This window comes from Silurus aristotelis (assembly GCF_946808225.1).
Source record: "Silurus aristotelis genome assembly, chromosome: 8".
NCBI classification, from domain to species: Eukaryota; Metazoa; Chordata; class Actinopteri; order Siluriformes; family Siluridae; genus Silurus; species Silurus aristotelis.
In genome coordinates this window covers 14,290,825-14,309,808 of record NC_139581.1, presented here as the reverse complement: position 1 = coordinate 14,309,808, position 18,984 = coordinate 14,290,825, and the positions used below count along the sequence as shown (strand labels likewise).

General features: G+C 36.9%; 1 protein-coding gene and 1 long non-coding RNA gene across 3 annotated transcripts; both read left to right on the top strand.

The window, feature by feature from the left end:
• Window positions 1-683: 683 nt before the first annotated feature.
• Window positions 684-18,983, top strand: LOC310729935 (transmembrane protein 87A). Of its 2 annotated transcripts, none has more exons than XM_083548607.1 (21): window positions 684-919; window positions 1,308-1,380; window positions 1,529-1,620; window positions 1,733-1,852; window positions 2,053-2,100; window positions 2,237-2,275; window positions 4,505-4,579; window positions 4,660-4,762; window positions 4,854-4,915; window positions 5,058-5,241; window positions 7,696-7,795; window positions 12,576-12,669; window positions 13,516-13,580; window positions 13,908-14,020; window positions 14,112-14,170; window positions 14,630-14,733; window positions 15,692-15,765; window positions 15,963-16,024; window positions 16,170-16,222; window positions 16,432-16,462; window positions 17,249-18,983. In XM_083548607.1, exons 1-21 carry the CDS (start codon window positions 782-784, stop codon window positions 17,288-17,290), a joined length of 1,731 nt encoding a protein of 576 aa, XP_083404733.1. In that variant the 5' UTR covers window positions 684-781; the 3' UTR covers window positions 17,291-18,983. The 2 variants fall into 2 exon arrangements, with proteins under 2 accessions (XP_083404733.1, XP_083404732.1); XM_083548606.1 differs by lacking the exon at window positions 13,516-13,580 and adding an exon at window positions 12,963-13,030 and having other exon boundaries at window positions 685-919.
• On the top strand, window positions 6,021-7,561 carry LOC310729957. The gene is made up of 2 exons (XR_014534702.1): window positions 6,021-6,143; window positions 6,302-7,561. It is a non-coding gene; the product is annotated as an uncharacterized lncRNA (long non-coding RNA).
• Window position 18,984: the final 1 nt, after the last annotated feature.

The window sequence follows — 18,984 nt, the reverse complement described above, 5'->3', positions numbered from 1 at the left end:
TATTTTACATGTGGTAAATCTGAAAGAGACTAAAGAAGAAGGCAAGACACACACCATGACCAGAAGTACTGGACAAGCCCTTCCAGACAGGTTCAACAGGACAAATAAGTTCTACAAGAATAACTCATATGTGATGATCTGCTTTGTCTTTGCTCATATGTGCCTTGTAAATCACCCTTTTCCCACCATGTTCCCACAGTGATGCTAAGTTGAATCTAAGATAAGTTGAAACCTTGGCTCTCTTGGATCTATCTATTAAACAGGCTTCATTTAGGTCTCCTCAAGGCCACTCATTTTCCTTTCCTTGCTTAAACAGGTCATTAGGAAATATATATTTCATAAGCCTTTATCACTATTAATATGTTCAATTTCATATTAAAGGTATTGTTAAAAGCCGTTCACTTCAACACAATTATTTTCTTTTTCAATTCTTCTTTTGATTCAGAGAGTAAACAGTTTATATATATATATATATATATATATATATATATATATATATATATATATATATATATATATATATATATATATATATATATATATATATATATATATATATTTAGCTGCAGGATTTGCATATATATATATATATATATATATATATATATATATATATATATATATATATATATATATATATATATATGCAAATGCTGCAGCACTTCCGCCTTGTACACGCTGAAAGCAAATGCGCCCCGCCTACCGGTTGACGTCACATGACGGTACATTCAGATGGGAAGTAGTAACCCTCGGTGAAGTTGTCATTAAAATCTCATAGAAAATGGCAACTTTTTTGCTTCGCCGTTTATTCTCACCAAATCGGAGAAATACCCTGCTTACATTGATCTTCATTTTAATATCCATTCCGCCGCTCAGTGCTGTATTAGAGCAGGGGAAATGGACTCTCAATGTGGACAGCGTAAGTTGAGTCAATTCTTGTTTGGGCTAGCCAAAGGTTTGCTACATGTAGCGAGGTAACTAAATAACGTTTTAATATATATAAATGAGATTTTGTGTAAATTGGTGATTTATACTGTATATGCCATAAGACACTAAGACAGTGCAATAAAGGCACTTAGTCCATTTATAATATGAAAGGATTTCCTGGGGTTAGCAGGCTAGGAGGTTAGCCTGTCAGTCTGGGTTATCTGTGAACTACTTCACTACTGGTGTTAATTATTTGAAGGCGAAATTATATTAGTGAACTTGGTACATACTGTAGGTGGGTAAAGAGGTGCTGGGGATTCTTCTCACACTCATATGATCCGTATCTGTGGCATGCTGAAATGCTCTTTCTGATTTTGCAGGAAACAGTAAAGACACAAAACTACTTCTATTTCTCAAAGACAATGTTTAATAACTCTCAGGTTGAAATCAAATGTAAGTATATAGTCATTATGATCTCACTTTGCTCCACACACTTTTCCTGGGAACAGTCAAAAGAAATATCTGGCTCCTAAAAACAACATGAAGCATTAAATACACAGATAACATGTAAGTGGTTATTTTATTTAATCTGCTGTTTCAGGGCTAAAAGAAGAATGCAATCCTAAGGTTAACCTGAGTATATCGTGGCATCTACGCAGCACCCGGTGCTTTGAAGAGGCATTTGGCCTAGATGTCAGTACACCCTTAAGATTTTCTCTTACAGTTTATGTTCATTAAATGAGTACTTATTAATACTTTTAAAGTGTGTCACAATTTATTTGTTTCTGTGATTTTTGTCTTACAGCCTCAGAAAGCATTATTGTACTTTAACGGGAACACAGTGATTAAGAGTGGCGATAGCGGTTACTATATCAACCACGCTTATAAAACCGTTGAATGCCACCAACACATGACCAGTAATGTGGTAATGCAGCTATTGTTTTATTATGTGCAGATTAACACTTTTACCACTTTCTATAATCTCAGCAGCCTGATAGGTGACTCTTACAGGATTATTAATGATAACCTTTTTGTTTATAATTATAAGTATTGGTATAGTCTGCATACAAGGTGGTCTATTTTTGTAATAATTTGACTTGTTTCTTATACATTTATTTATTACAGTTGGCATTGCAAAATTCCAAGATAATAGCTCTGAATGATCCAACAAAGGTGAGCTATAGATGTATAGAAAGAAAAATAGTTTTAATCTGATTGCAAAGACTTTATCAGATTAAACATCTTTAAATAAACTTCATTATTCGGTCTTGTTCAAATGAGCTGCTGAATGAAAGCTTTTTTGTTTTAGGGAACATCTGAATCAGCGAGAAAAAGGAGAGACACAGAGGTATGGGAGATCATGAGAGATTTTGAATGTAACCATCTGAATGTATGAAGACGGCAGAAGCAACTATAGTTATCTGTAATTGTAAAAGTAATTTTAATGAGTTGGCATATTGCAAAAATTTCTTATCTTTTCATGCTGTTTGTAGTCACATGCGGACATTATAGAAGAACTGAAAATATTTGCTTCGATATCAAAATGGTTCATTGCAACATAGTTTTCCACTTCATTGCTATATTTATAGCTGATGTCCATTAATTTCTGGATTCTCCATTCACCCCTTTCTGTTTTTATATATATATATATATATATATATATATATATATATATATATATATATATATATATATACAGTGAGAAAAATAAGTATTTGAACACCCTGCTATTTTGCAAGTTCTCCCACTTAGAAATCATGGAGGGGTCTGAAATTGTCATCGTAGGTGCATGTCCACTGTGAGAAACATAATCTAAAAAAAAAAAAATCCAGAAATCACAATATATAATTTTTAAACTATTTATTTGTATGATACAGCTGCAAATAAGTATTTGAACACCTGTCTATCAGCTAGAATTCTGATCCTCAAAGACCTGTTAGTCTGCCTTTAAAATGTCCACCTCCACTACATTTATTATCCTAAATTAGATGCACCTGTTTGAGGTCGTTAGCTGCATAAAGACACCTGTCCACCCCATAAAATCAGTAAGAATCCAACTACTAACATGGCCAAGACCAAAGAGCTGTCCAAAGACACTAGAGACAAAATTGTACACCTCCACAAGGCTGGAAAGGGCTACGGGGAAATTGCCAAGCAGCTTGGTGAAAAAAGGTCCACTGTTGGAGCAATCATTAGAAAATGAAAGAAGCTAAACATGACTGTCAATCTCCCTCGGACTGGGGCTCCATGCAAGATCTAACCTTGTGGGGTCTCAATGATCCTAAGGAAGGTGAGAAATCAGCCCAGAACTACACGGGAGGAGCTGGTCAATGACCTGAAAAGAGCTGGGACCACCGTTTCCAAGGTTAATGTTGGTAATACACTAAGACGTCATGGTTTGAAATCATGCATGGCACGGAAGGTTCCCCTGCTTAAACCAGCACATGTCCAGGCACGTCTTAAGTTTGCCAGTGACCAATTGGATGATCCAGAGGAGTCATGGGAGAAAGTCATGTGGTCAGATGAGACCAAAATAGAACTTTTGGGTCATAATTCCACTAAACGTGTTTGGAGGAAGAAGAATGATGAGTACCATCCCAAGAACACCATCCCTACTGTGAAGCATGGGGGTGGTAGCATCATGCTTTGGGGGTGTTTTTCTGCACATGGGACAGGGCGACTGCACTGTATTAAGGAGAGGATGACCGGGGCCATTTATTGCGAGATTTTGGGGAACAACCTCCTTCCCTCAGTTAGAGCATTGAAGATGGGTCGAGGCTGAGTCTTCCAACATGACAATGACCCGAAGCACACAGCCAGGATAACCAAGGAGTGGCTCTGTAAGAAGCATATCAAGGTTCTGGCATGGCCTAGCCAGTCTCCAGACCTAAACCCAATAGAGAATCTTTGGAGGGAGCTCAAACTCCGTGTTTCTCAGCGACAGGCCAGAAACCTGACTGATCTAGAGAAGATCTGTGTGGAGGAGTGGGCCAAAATCCCTCCTGCAGTGTGTGCAAACCTGGTGAAAAACTACAGGAAACGTTTGACCTCTGTAATTGCAAACAAAGGCTACTGTACCAAATATTAACAATGACTTTCTCAGTTGTTTAAATACTTATTTGCAGCTGTATCATACAAATAAATAGTTTAAAAATCATACATTGTGATTTCTGTATTTTTTTTTTTTTTTAGATTATGTCTCTCACAGTGGACATGCACCTACGATGACAATTTCAGACCCCTCCATGATTTCTAAGTGGGAGAACTTGCAAAATAGCAGGGTGTTCAAATACTTATTTTCCTCACTGTGTATATATATATATATATATATATATATATAATATTTAGAGAGAGACTGTTAGCACAGTTTTTCCTATAATTTAGTTTATGATATATCATGGAGCTTTTATGGGACTATTATGTTTATACTGCAAATAAGCAAAATGAATTTGTTAATCAAAAGTATGTGTATGACAATAATTCCTCAGTGACTGAATATTTGCAGTCACATTACACAACTCTATTTACAGACTATTTTCTAAAGTACTGAGCTTGATAATAATTTCTGTCTCTGCAGGCTTTAGAAAACAACACCAAGGTGTCAAGCAATGTTGTGGAAAACAAAAACAAGATTCTGTCAGTTCTCAATCAGGTAAATTAGTTTACCAAAAATCCAGAGGTTTTTCTAACCTGAGATTTTTTGTTATTTAACCAAATTTTCTGTTGTGCCAGAACCCTACACACGACAGAGTGGCACAGACCTGGGAGGACAGCCCGTACATGTTCATTCTGCGCGTTGAAAATCCAAATGTACAGACAAAATGGAGCATTAAGTGTAAGACACACAAAAGATAACCAAGGAGTAATCAAACAAAGTAACATGAGTTTGTTGAGACTTTTGCTGAGTACATTTACTCTGTCAACAGTGGAAGTCAACATGCGGGGCCCTTATCAGTATATTTCAGCCACAGATTGGCCTCTGATGATTGTAAGTCTAAAAAAAATATTTTTTAAATGACAACTGCTTTCTTCTTTAAACTTTGAGGGGTTTTTTTTGCAAATCTAAAAAGTAATTTGTTTACCCTTATTGTATTAAACTTTTATAATATTTTATGCAATTCCCTCCTCAGTTCTATATGGTGATGTGCATTATTTACGTGGTCATGGGTGTTCTGTGGCTTGCACTTTCTGCGTGCTATTGGAGAGACCTTTTAAGGATCCAGTTCTGGATAGGAGGCGTCATTTTCCTCGGCATGTTGGAGAAGGCTGTCTACTACGCAGAGTTTCAAAGCATCCGCTACGATGGTTTTTCAGGTAACAGCCTATCAAACCATTATAAAGATGCCAGATTTATTTATTCATCATTTATTTCAGACTGCCTTTTGCTGTCATTAAACGTCACATTAGTGAAATAGGGACATGACATAAGGGCATGATTTTTTTTTTGTACTTCAGAATTTAAGCATACACAGAGCATAAATGGACACAGTCATGGCTGTTGCAGTAGTCAAGATGATAAATTGTTTTTCAATTCAAATGTGGGCATTCCCATAATCCTTGCAAATTTAGCTCTATATTAAACATACTTTGAGGTTGCAGAATATGTTTTTATTGCTTTCATATTGATGACACCAACAATTTTTTAGATCTATGAGTTGGGTGCTAATAGTACTAGAACCTTTGAACTAGTTAGTTGACGTCACACGATGGTACACTCAGATGGGAAGTAGTAACCCTCTGTGAAATCCATATCCATTCCGCCGCTCAGTGCTGTATTAGAGCAGGGGAAATGGACTCTCAATATGGACAGTGTAAGTTAAGTCTCCTTCTTGATTGGGCTAGCCAAAGGTTTGCTGCATGTAGCAAGGTAACTAAATAACTTATTATATATAAATCAGATATTGTGTAAATTGGTGATTTATACTGTATATGTCATAAGACATCAAGACAGTGCAATAAAGGCACTTAGACCATTTATAATATGAAAGGATTTCCTGGGGTTAGCAGGCTAGGAGGTTAGCCTGTCAGTCTGGGTTATCTGTGTGTTAATTATTTAAAAGTGAAATTATATTTTTTACGTTCTACATTTTGTTATCTAATAATATTGGGTTTATGAATAAGTTTGCTGGTACTTTTTCTTTTAAGTGAACTTGGTACATACTTGTTACAGATCTATGAGTTGGGTGCCAATAGTACTAGAACTTTTGTACTAGTTAGTGTAAAGGAATTCATTAATTCATTCATTTTCTCCCGCTTATCCGTAATTCGGGTCGCGGGGGCAGCAGTCTAAGCAGGCCCCCGCCTTCGACTGCTGCCCAATCCTCACAGCACCGTCCCTTACGGTCCCTCCTGCAGGTGGTGAGCCCACGGGAAGGTGTAAAGGAATTGTATAACTAAATAAGACCAGAAGCAATATCTACACTGTTCACAATGAAGGTAGTGTTTGTCAGTAGAATCTAAGGTGCAATAATGCGACAAGTTTCAAATCTGTTTTTGCAAGTCAAATACAGCCCTGCTATGATTCTGAACACCTGAGAAGTTTGTCCTGAAATACTTTAGCACAGCTATGCAATATCATAGAAACAACAAGTGAAGATTTCCTTATATATATTTAGTTAGAGATCATTTTTTGTATACATTGCAGTTTGACTTTTTTTTTTTTTTAATATTCATATTTTAGTAGATTTTAATATTTGTGATTTGCACAAAATTTTATTTGCTGAATTTTGAAATCAAGAAACAACCATTTTGAGTTGATATGGACTGATCTTAATTAGTGTCCATGCACTTATGGACTAATAGTAGCTTGATAGTTAACTATATGCTAATATATTTTTAATCTCTTTATCTCTGTAAAGCAGCTTTGAGACAGTATACATTGTTAAAAGTGCTATACAAATAAAAATTTTATATTTAAACATTATTAAACCATGTTTTTATCAACCTTCAAAAGTGACTGAAATGTACCCAGTTTTCCTGGCTTAAAAATGATTGTAATTGCAAGACATCATAGACTAGCGAAACAAATTTAACAGCAAAAGTAAGTTAATGAGATATACGTTTTAATGCCATTTGACAGAAATTTAAAAGTACATAGTTTACTGCCTGCTTACTAACCAATTTGTTAAAAGTAAAGTAGTGTAGAAAGCTGACTGTCAAATGCAGTGATCCACAGCACACCCATTTAAACATTTAGCTAATAATAAAATGGTATTTTACAGTTGTTTTAATTTACAGACATGAGTTTCTCTTTTTGGATGCTACAAAAATGTGAAAGTAGGTGTGGTCCTTCGCTGTAGTATGCCACCTTACAAGATGAGCAACCTCTAGATTTGTGCTTGTGGTACATCCACATTCTCTAATTGTTGATTCCATGAACATTTTTTAAATCCAAGTTTTCTATAAGTCAAATGTAGGGTAGTTATAGCAGTAAACCTGTTCTAGAGTTAACAATCAAACATATTTAAGGGTGTGCTGACTTGTACACTATGTTTAGCTGGAGACATATTAAAGCCTTGTAACTATTAGGTTCGACCTGACAAGTTAGCATGTGAAGATACGTATACCTATAACCAACCCTATAGCATTCCCAAACTGTTACTGACAACATCAAATGACTGTCTAGAATCAAAAATCATATTTTCTTTGCTAATTACATCACCTGTTGCTAAATTACAGAACTAATAATTTGAGTAAATTCTCTTTGTGGTTCACTGAGCAGTCAATCGTGGCCTTTAAAGATTTTCCTGTTTTTGTTTTCTCTTGTAGTCCAGGGTGCAGTGGTCTTTGCTGAGGTCTTATCAGCTGTGAAAAGAACTCTGGCTCGAGTACTTGTCATAATTGCCAGTTTGGGTTATGGTATTGTCAAGTAAGTGACTTTATTTATTTATATTTGCGTTAGCACATTTTAAAGTGTTAATTTTGACATACACATTATATATACAGTGCATTGCAAAAGTATTCATACCCCTTGAATATTTTCACATTTTGTCACGTACTAACCACAGACTGGATTTTATGTGATAGACCTACACAAAGTAAAGTGGAAGGAAAATGATACATGGTGTTAAAGATTTTGTTTACAAATAAAAATCTGAAAAGTGTGCTGTGCCTATGTGTTTAGCACCCTTTACTCTTCTTCTTCTTCTTCTTCTTCTTCTTCTTTCGGCTGCTCCCATTAGGGGTCGCCACAGCGGATCATCCGTCTCCATACCACCCTGTTCCTCTATATCTGCCTCTTTTACACCAACTACCTGCATGTCTTCCCTCACCACATCCATGAACCTCCTTCTTGGCCTTCCTCTTTTCCTCCTACCTGGTGGCTCCATCTTCAGCATTTTTCTACCAATATAATTCATGTCCCTTCTCTGCACATGTCCAAACCATCTCAATCTCGCCTCCCTCACCTTGTCACCAAAACATCCTACATGTGCTGTCCCTCTAATAAACTCATTTCTAATCTTGTCCATCCTCGTCACTCCCAACGAAAACCTCAACATCTTCAGCTCTGCTACCTCCAGCTCCACCTCCTGTCTTTTACTCAATGCCACTGTCTCTAATCCATACAACATCGCAGGTCTCACCACAGTCCTATAAACTTTCCCTTTCATTCTTGCAGATACTCTTCTATCACAAATCACTCCTGTCACTCTTCTCCACCCACTCCACCCTGCCTGCACTCTTTTCTTTACTTCCCTAACACACTCTCCATTACTTTGCACTGTTGACCCCAGGTACCTGAACTCCTCCACCTTCTCCACCTCTTCTCCCTGCAACCGCATCACTCCACTGCCCTCCCTCTCATTCACACACATGTACTCTGTCTTACTCCTACTGACTTTCATTCCCCTTCTCTCCAGCGCATATCTCCACCTCTCCAGGCTCTTCTCAACCTGCTCTCTACTTTTACCACAAATCACAATATCATCTGCAAACATCATAGTCCAGGGAGACTCCTGTCTGACCTCGTCCGTCAACCTGTCCATCACCACTGCAAACAGGAAAGGGCTCAGGGCCGATCCTTGATGCAGTCGAACCTTCACCCTGAACCAGTCTGTCGTACCTACTGCACACTTTACTGCCGTCACACTGTCCTCATACATGTCCTGCACCACCCTCACATACTTCTCTGACACATCTGACTTCCTCATACAATACCACAACTCCTCTCTCGGCACCCTGTCGTACGCTTTCTCTAAATCCACAAATACACAATGCAGCTCCTTCTGTCCTTCTCTTTACTTCTCCATCAACATCCTCAGAGCAAATAAGGCATCTGTGGTGCTCTTCCTCGGCATGAAACCATACTGTTGCTCACAGATGGTCACCTCTTCTCTCAGCCTGGCTTCCACTACTCTTTCCCATAACTTCATGGTGTGACTGATCAACTTAATTCCCCTGTAGTTACTGCAGGTCTGCACATCTCCCTTATGTTTAAAGATCGGTACCAGCACACTTCTTCTCCATTCCTCAGGCATCCTCTCCCCTTCCAGAATCCTGTTAAACAATCTGGTTAAAAACTCCACTGCCATCTCTCCTAAACATCTCCACGCTTCTACCGGTATGTCATCTGGTCCAACCGACTTTCCATTCTTCATCCTCTTAATCGCTGCTCTCACTTCCTCCTTACTAATCCTATCTACATCCTGCTTCACCAACTCCACATCCTCCAACCTTCTCTCTCTCTGATTTTCCTCATTCATCAGCTGCTCAAAATACTCCCTCCATCTTCTCAACACACTCTCCTCACTAGTCAACACATTTCCCTCTCCATCCTTTATTGCTCTAACTTGCAGTACATCCTTCCCAGCTCGGTCCCTCTGCTTGGCCAATCGGTATAAATCCTTTTCTCCTTCCTTAGTGTCCAACCTCTTATACAGTTCCTCATATGCCTTTTCCTTGGCTTTCGCCACATCCCTTTTAACCTGCTGCCGCATCTCCTTGTACTCCTGCCTACTTTTCTCATCACTCTGTCGATCCCACTTCTAGTTTGCCAACCTCTTTCCCCTAATGCTCTCCTGCACTTCCTCATTCCACCACCACGTCTCCTTGTCTTGCTTTCTATTTCCAGATGTCACACCAAGTACTTTTCTAGCTGCCTCCCTCATCACTCCTGCAGTAGTTGCCCAATCATCCGGCACCTCTTCACCACCACCAAGCCCCTGTCTGACCTCTTCCCTGAACCTCACACTACACTCTTCCTCCTTCAGTTTCCACCATCTTATTCTTCTTTCAAACCTTACTTTCCTCCTCTTCTTCTTCGCCTCCAAAACCATCCTACAGACCACCATCCGATGCTGTCTAGCTACACTGTCCCCCGCCAACACCTTACAGTCTCCAATCTCCTTCAGGTTGCATCTCCTACACAGAAGATAATCCACCTGTGTGCACCTTTCTCCACTCTTATACGTCACCCTATGATCCTCCTTCTTCTTAAAATACGTGTTCACCACTGCCATTTCCATCCTTTTAGCAAAATCTACCACCATCTGCCCTTCCACATTCCTCTCCTTAAAACCATACCTACCCATCACCTCCTCATCACCTCTGTTCCCTTCACCTACATGCCCATTAAAGTCTGCCCCAATCAGCAATCGTTCTTTTCTAGGTACACCATCTACCACTTCATCTAATTCATTCCAGAATCTTTCTTTCTCCTCCATCTCACAGCCAACTTGTGGAGCATAGGCACTGATGACATTTATCATCATCCCTTCAACTTCCACCTTCACGATCATCACCCTATCAGAAACTCTCTTCACCTCCACTACACTCTTACTGTACGCTTCCTTCAGAATCACCCCTACACCATTTCTCTTCCCATCCACACCATGATAAAACAGTTTAAACCCACCTCCAATGTTCCTGGCCTTACTCCCTTTCCACTTGGTCTCCTGAACACACTACACATCTACCTTTCTCCTCTCCATCATATCAGCTATCTCTCTCCCTTTACCCGTCATAGTACCAACATTTAAAGTACCAACCCGAACCTCTACTCTCCTACACTGCTCCTTTTCCTGCCGTCTCTGTAGACGCCTTCCTCCTCTCCTTCTCCTCCTTCGGCCAACAGTAGCCCAATTTCCACCGGTACCCTGTCGGCTAACGATACCTGTGGCGGTCGTTGTTAACCCGGGCCTCGACCGATCCGGTATGAAATTCTCATTTGTGATCCGCATATTTGATTTGGCACATGTTTTACGCTGGATACCCTTCCTAACGCAACCCTCCCCATTTACCCGGGCTTGGGACCGGCACTAAGAGTACACTGGCTTGTGCCCCCCTAATGGCTGGGTTGTTTAGCACCCTTTACTCTGATAACCCTAAATAAAATCCAGATAAGAAGTCACCTAATTAGTAATTAGAGTCTACCTGTGTGTATTATTACAGCTGTTTTGTGAAGGTGTCAGATGTTTGTTAGAGAACATTAGTGAGCAAACTGTATCATGAAGACTAAAGAACACACCAGAAAGGTCAGGGATAAAGTTGTGAAGAAGTTTAAAGCAGGGTTAGGTAATAAAAACATATCCCAAGCTTTGAACATCTCACGGAGCACTCTTTAATCCATCATCCAAAAATGGAAAGAGTATGGCACAACTGCTAACCTACCAAGACGTGGGCGTCCACCTAAACTGACAGGCCGGGCAAGAAGAGCATTGATCCACGAAGTAGCCAGAAGGCCCATGGTTACTCTGAAGAAGCTGCAGAGATCCCCAGCTCAGATGGGAGAGTCTGTCCACAGGACTATGACTATTAGTTGTGCACTCCACCAATCTGGTCTTAGGAAAGTGTGGCACGAAGGAAGCCATTGTTGACAAAAATAATAAGAAGTGCTGTTTGCATTTTGCCACAAGCCATGTGTAGGGGACATAGCAAACATGTGGAAGAAGGTGCTATGGTCAGATGAGACCAAATTTTAACTTTTTAACCTACATGGTGGTGGCAGCATAATGCTATGGGGATGCGTTTCTTCAGCAGGGACAGGGAAGCTGGTCAGAGTTGATGGAAAGATAGATGGAGCTAAATCAATCCTGAAAGTAAACCTATTAGAAGCTGCAAAAGATTTGAGACTCCAAAGAAATACAAACCTTATTCCAAAAATGTTGGGACACTGTACAAATTGTAAATACAAACAGAATGCAATGATGTGGAAGTTAAAAAATTCAATATTTTATTAAGAATACAACATAGATGACATATCAAATGTTTAAACTGAGAATATGTGTCATTTTTAAAGGAAAAATTAGTTGATCTTAAATTTCATGGCATCAACACATCTCAAAAAAGTTGGGACAAGGCCATGTTTACCACTGTGTGGCATTCCCTCTTCTTTTTATAACTCAAGTTTAGAAATAGGAATGTTGTCCCATTCCTCTAATACAGGTCTCTAGTTGTACATTTAATTTTGTGGTTATAACGTGACAAAATGTAGAAATATTTAAGGGGGATGAATACTATATTATTATAATATATTATATAATATAATGTGTGTGTGTGTGTGTGTGTGTGTGTGTGTGTGTGTGTGTGTGTGTATGTATATATATTTATATACACGTATATCAGTTGGAAACGTTTTCATTGTCAAGGTACAGTATAGGGGTGTTTATCACAGAAACTTTGTTATTGAATGATTATTTTGTATTTTTTAGACCAAGGCTTGGAGCATTGCTGCACAGGGTGGTAGGAGTAGGTCTGCTCTATCTTGGCTTCTCTGTGGTCGAAGGAGTTTTAAGAGTCAACTCTGTGAGTAGTGTGTCACTTTTGTGTTATGTATTTTTATTTATTAAGTTCTACTTTTTTTAGTAGACAAGTCACATACTACGCTAATTAGATTAATATACTGTAATGCTTACAAATGTAATATGACCGTCATGCTCAGCAGCCCCCTTTTAAGTTTCAGCACAGCAAGAAATTGTAAGTTTTTATGCACTCTGAAAAGATTTTTCATCTTGATCTCTGCTTAAATTCAACAATTTATGGATGCTAATGTGGTGCTGCTGTTCAAGTTGCTGAAAGCAAACCTGTTTTTCTCACAGGAGCAAGGGAGCTCCAGCAGACTACTGTGTGACATTGTGCTGGCTGTCACTGACTCTTGCATTGTGTGGTGGATATCCTTTGTCCTTAGCCATCTATTGAATCTATTTGTTTGACAGTTGCATTAGGGTCAGATTTGCATTATTTATTTTTATGTTTAGGAACATATAGCAGCTCCTTTTTTATTATTATTACACAATGATCTAAAGCTCTTACAACACTCACTATTGTTTTAAAAGAATGAAAAATATCAGAGATGATTTGTCAATATAATGCCATGATCGTGACAATGTAAATGATCTACTTGTACTATAAATCAGTGCAGAGTTCATTCACACAGTGCATCCAGACTCTGTTTTGATGGCACTTTTCACAACAAAATAACATTTCTTTTAAGCTTATTTTGCAAACTGTACACTGCTTACTTGTTGGCTTGGTCTGAACTGTGAGTGTTTGTGTTCACAACTACCTGGTGGTGGTGTCAAAGAGCTACTTCTTCTTCTTTGTTTTTCACTCTCTTTACTTCTCTATCCTTGATTTGTATTATCCCGCCAGGCTGAAGATGACCTTGTATTGCTGGCTGCCATTCCACTGGCTGTGCTAGACTCTACCCTCTGCTGGTGGATATCCTGCATTGCACAATGTCTGTGTTTGTCTTCTTGTGCCCCTTAAATTCGCTCTTGTTTTTTAATGGCTATGCTATTCTGCTTCTGTATGCGGGTTTCTAAATTGTCCTTTCTTTTCTGAAATGTTTGCTCCATTTTGTTTTCTCCCTCTTTTTTCAAACACAAGTTTTCAGTTAATGCATTTAATGCCCCCCTTGCCAATGCAAAGCTTTGAGGGAAAAGAGTGTAGCATTAGTAATCGATGAATGAATGTTTTTTTGGTCTCAGCATTATAAATAAAATGTATGATTTAGTTAAAAAAAAATTTTCCTTGACTCTGAGTTACATATTCATAAGCTTGGCACAGACCATGAAGCTTTTGCGGCTTAGGAGAAACGTGGTTAAACTCTCCCTTTACCGCCACTTCACCAACACCCTCATCTTCGCAGTTATAGGTGAGATGATTTGAAAGAGTATAATCTTACTTGGTTACTCTGTACATTTATATTAAATACCTGATTTCATCTCTTTTTATTTCTTTTGCAGCTTCAGTCATTTTCATTGTTTGGACAACAAAGACCTTCAAGTTGACAAAATGCCAGTCTGTAAGAGTAATTTAATTACTTTCAAATTGGTTGTTTTTATCACCAGAATTATTTCACAATGCACTCTAGGGCTAATCAGGGATATGTTTAACCAATTAGATGTTTCACAGAAAAGATTAGACTATTTATCGAGAGCATTTTCCTGCCAGCCACTGATGTGGCACTTACATTTTAAAACTGCACAGCAACAGGTAGCTGATTGGATAATAACCCCATTGTGCTATTATCATCTTTATTCCCTATTATAATTATCTGGTGTGGTTTGTTATTGGAATTTCTTATAGGCAAAAGTTTTTTCCTTTTTTTTCTATTCCAGAAACAGTGTTAGATTTGACAGAACAATTGTAATCTTCAACTTTGACTTAGTTATTTCGGTTAAGCCTGTTTGTTTTAAATATGATAAATTCCTTGGACTATTTTGTAATCAAAATATTGCCTGGTACTGCATGTCTCTTGCAGGACTGGAGGGAGATGTGGATAGATGATGCATTCTGGCGTTTTCTCTTCTCTACCATCTTGCTTGTCATCATGTTCTTGTGGAGGCCATCTGCCAACAACCAAAGGTGAAGCACTTTAAAATGTCATTAGTTAACTTTGGCAAATATAATGATCTAACAGTGTTATCACAGAGTCTAATAGCTTCTTTATTTCGTTTTTTTTTTTTTTTATTTGGATGTGTGAAGACTTTGAGTCAAATTTCTGCATATGTTATTGTCAGGTTTTTGTTTTCTGAGCACACAGTCTTTCCTGTTTATTATTTTGGTTTTTGTTTTGTTATAAATGATAAAACATTTGCAAGTTTAGTTTTGACTGTAATATGTGTTATTTTGTCAAACCCATCAAACTTCTTTAAAGAGAATGTGATCAGATGTTATATTCCTCCTGTAATACAAACATTTTATTTTATGGTTTAACATAAATAAGCATTATGTACAGCTATTAAATTGATCTAAGATCTTTATATAAATGACAGCATATGATATTTATCACCCAAACCCATATTCATTCATTTATTTCAGTAAAATTATATGATTCTTTTTTTTTTTTTTTAAACATGCCTTTTGTAAAATGCAGTCAGTTAAGGTATGTTATATGTATGATATACGTACGCAGAAATGGGAGTCTGGTGGACAGTTAGTCCAACACCTTAGTTAAAAAGCATAAAAAGGAAATGTGCTTATTTTATTATTATATATTATTTAAATGTTGTAGGGGCTGTAGTCTAAAGCCCACTAGGCACATTCATACCTGAATAAACTTTATAGAATCGTCTACGATTGACTAGACATGATTGGATGCTTATAATCCAAGCAGAGTTGCAAAGCTTATAAGCAGATTGCTAGAAATCTGTTCACTTACACAAGTAGAATAACTGAAGAACATGATAAAACCTTGAGCTTTCTCCTATAAGCACGTTTTGAAGATCAGAACACTGATGTTTAAAATTAAGAGTATGTAGGCTTTGGGATGACAAAGAAGACAAGATATTGGGTTATAAGTTGTGTTCTTTTATGTCCTCAGGTATGCTTTTAGCCCATTGGTGGATGAGCTCAGTGATGAGGAGGAGGCAGAACAACTAATGAATGAAGCTTTTGGTAAGGATCTAAACATGTTCTAGGCTTTTTTTTTTAAAACATAATGCAAGCCTTTAGTATCATATTTATACCCGTTCTAGTATGTAATCGGTTCTGTTAGTAAAATTAAAAAATAAACTTTAGCAGTCATGCTACTGAAAGCAGTTTTACTTTTATTTGTTGACATTCAGTTTACATTTTTTTTTTTTTATTCACAGAGGGTGTAAAAATGAGAGGTATTAAATCAGAAACCAATGGCAGTGTAAAGCCTAGTAAAGTGGTAAGAATTTTTAAACTTTCCCTCAAAGCATTTACAGTACATTTGACTTTTAATATCTCATTACACGTGGAGCTTCATTACTTAGATGCACATTTGTACCATTTAATAAATAAATTAATAATAAAAATAATTGTGGTTTCCTCAGGATGAAGATCTGAAATGGGTTGAGGAAAACATCCCCTCTTCAATGGCTGATGTGTAAGTTATAATGAACACCAGAGATGATGTTATTCATTTGATCTTAGACATACACCTTAATAGATGGTAATGTATTTAGTTTGCCTTGATTTCATACATTTCATGATTCTGAAATTATATACCTGTATGTAAGCAATATAGCTTTTTTTTTTTTTACATTCAAAAAAATCGCTTGGTTAAAAGATTGTGTACCTTTTTTTGACATGCAGTGCACTGCCCCCTCTGTTGGACTCAGATGAGGTATGTTTTTTTTTTTTATTCCACTGTGGGGTACATGGGTGATTTTGAAAAATAGTGCCAATATTCGTTAAAAAAATATTTAAGTAATTGCACACAAAGGTCTTTAAACAAATACAGATCATTAGATGATAGCACCAGCACACAAAAAAATGTATAAATATAAGAAATATAATATCTGTCATTTAATTTCAAGGAAAACATATAGTTTTTCAATGATTTAGGTTCATAAGTATAAACAATTAGAATTGTCTGTGGTATATTTAGTCTTGTGAAGACTGAAATGAGTCACCTTCCACTAGTAATTCAAAGTGCAATGTAATGTAATACCGTGTAAAGCCAGAAGTGGGCGAACTCTGCATTCCTCATGTAGAACATTAAGAAAGCATCCAGCCACGTCACATCGCTTAACCTTGTTCAGTCCCTCTTGGTTATTTTTCTTTCTACTGAGAACAATAAGAGCACCGGAGATTTAATGCTTTTGTCTGAGTAATCACAGCTTTCATAAGATGGCCTTAGAGATATTATTTTGCTAATACAAGCTATAAATTTATTCCCTGTCAGTAGAGGATACTGTACATTTACGCACATTACATAGTGCTAATAAACATTGTTCTAGGGGGAACCGTGCATTTATGCAATAGTGTATGCATTATTATGTAATATAGTTTGTATTATTACTTAGAAGGTGTCCAATCTTATTATACTCTTTGCACAGTTTTGCATTTTCCATTAAGTTATAATAATGTTTTAATGTTTTATTTATTAATTTTTTTTTTTTTTTTTCAGGAAATCATGACCACAAAATTTGAGATGTCAAAAATGGAATAAAATTATGCCATATGTATGTGTTGTAAATATCGAGTGTCTGTGAATGTAAACACTTATTTTATCTTGAATTATAAGTGATGTATATAAATATGTGGGATGTGAATATTGGAGGTTTCGAACTGATAGTTATTATTTTGCCTGTATTGCCTGTTTGTATTTATATTTTCATTTGAAAGATTTTGGCTTCTTCAACTTAAACTGTAATCACATTTGCCATTTGTTTACACATCTGAAATACAAAATGTGATTAAAACCCACTACTTTATACTAATTAAGATGAATGTTTTTTTTTCCCCACACCAAGTGCTACCTTTAACATACAGAGCATATAAAACTAAATGTTTCAGCTTGCTATTCTTTGTTTGTTTGTTCATGGCTGTTAGTGTCATCTGTCTGGATTCTTATTGATCAAACACTGCTGTTCAGGAGAAATGTATCTAATGTGAGTTTAATGTTCCATGATTTATAGCTAATGCACACTTTGCTTTAGTTTAACTGTGGGGGAAAAAACAATAGATAAAGTTAGATTTAAGTTCAGTGAAACAAGGTCTGATATCACATAATATTTGAATTTTTTTTTTCCTTTTTGTTTGATATACTGGTACATTTTTTAATCCATACATATGCACATGCATTTTAAATCTGTCACAAATAAGTAGGTCAAAATAGGCCTTCAGGGGCCCTGAGTTTTAATGAAACAAAGCACCATCATTCATTGTTTAGTTGTTAGTGTGTGTATATTTAGATTCAATCATTTGGCATCAGTTTGTTGTCTGCTGATTTCCAGTGGTTTAATGACTGTGCTGTTGTTTTTTATGGTTATCCTTGCTAGTATACTGAGTAGTCAAAATTTTTATTTATTTATTTTTAATCAGGCTTGACCATCACAGCCATATGTGGGCCTTATTCAAACTGTTAACATGAAGTACACACTATATGCAATATCTGATGTCTTCGTAAGGTGTAGCATTAAAAGTTTCCCTTTAGCGGCTCTAGGGAGCCTAGCCCAATCATGTTCCAGCATGGTACTGTCACTGTGCATAAACCAAAGTCCCTGATAACATGGTTGAATTGGTTGAGCATGAGTAAAGAATAACTTCAGTCTTTGTCAATGAATATTGAAGAATAAACGAGTGTCTTGCTCAGAGCCCCGACTTTAACCCCAGTAAACACCTTTGGGATAATCTGGAACATCGACCACACTCCTGACCTCCTCACCTGCCATTGGTGCCTAATATAACTAATGGTCTTGTGTATAAATGGACAGGCCCCACAGTCACGCTTCAAAATCTACTGCAAATCCTCCAAAAAGGGGTGAGGGATATTATAGCAGCAAAATTGAGAGTGAATTTAAAGATTTATTTTAAAGATAATTTTTATAGAGAGGATGTTTAACATAAACTTATGGATGTGATGATCAGGTGTCCAAAAACTTTAGTCCATATAGTGTATTTCAAAGTATTGATATTTTATTTAAGAAAGACAAAACTGTAGTGTTAAAATCACATGAATATAAACTCAATTGTAAGATACTTTAAGGGGTTTATTTTTGTGATCAATACAGAAAAGCCTGATCTTCTAAACTATGGAAACTTGCAACCAAATTGTAACATCTGTACTTATTTATGAATTTATTCATTTTTATAAAGATTAAAAAAAATAAAATAAATAAAAAAAAAAGCCCAGAGATTGAC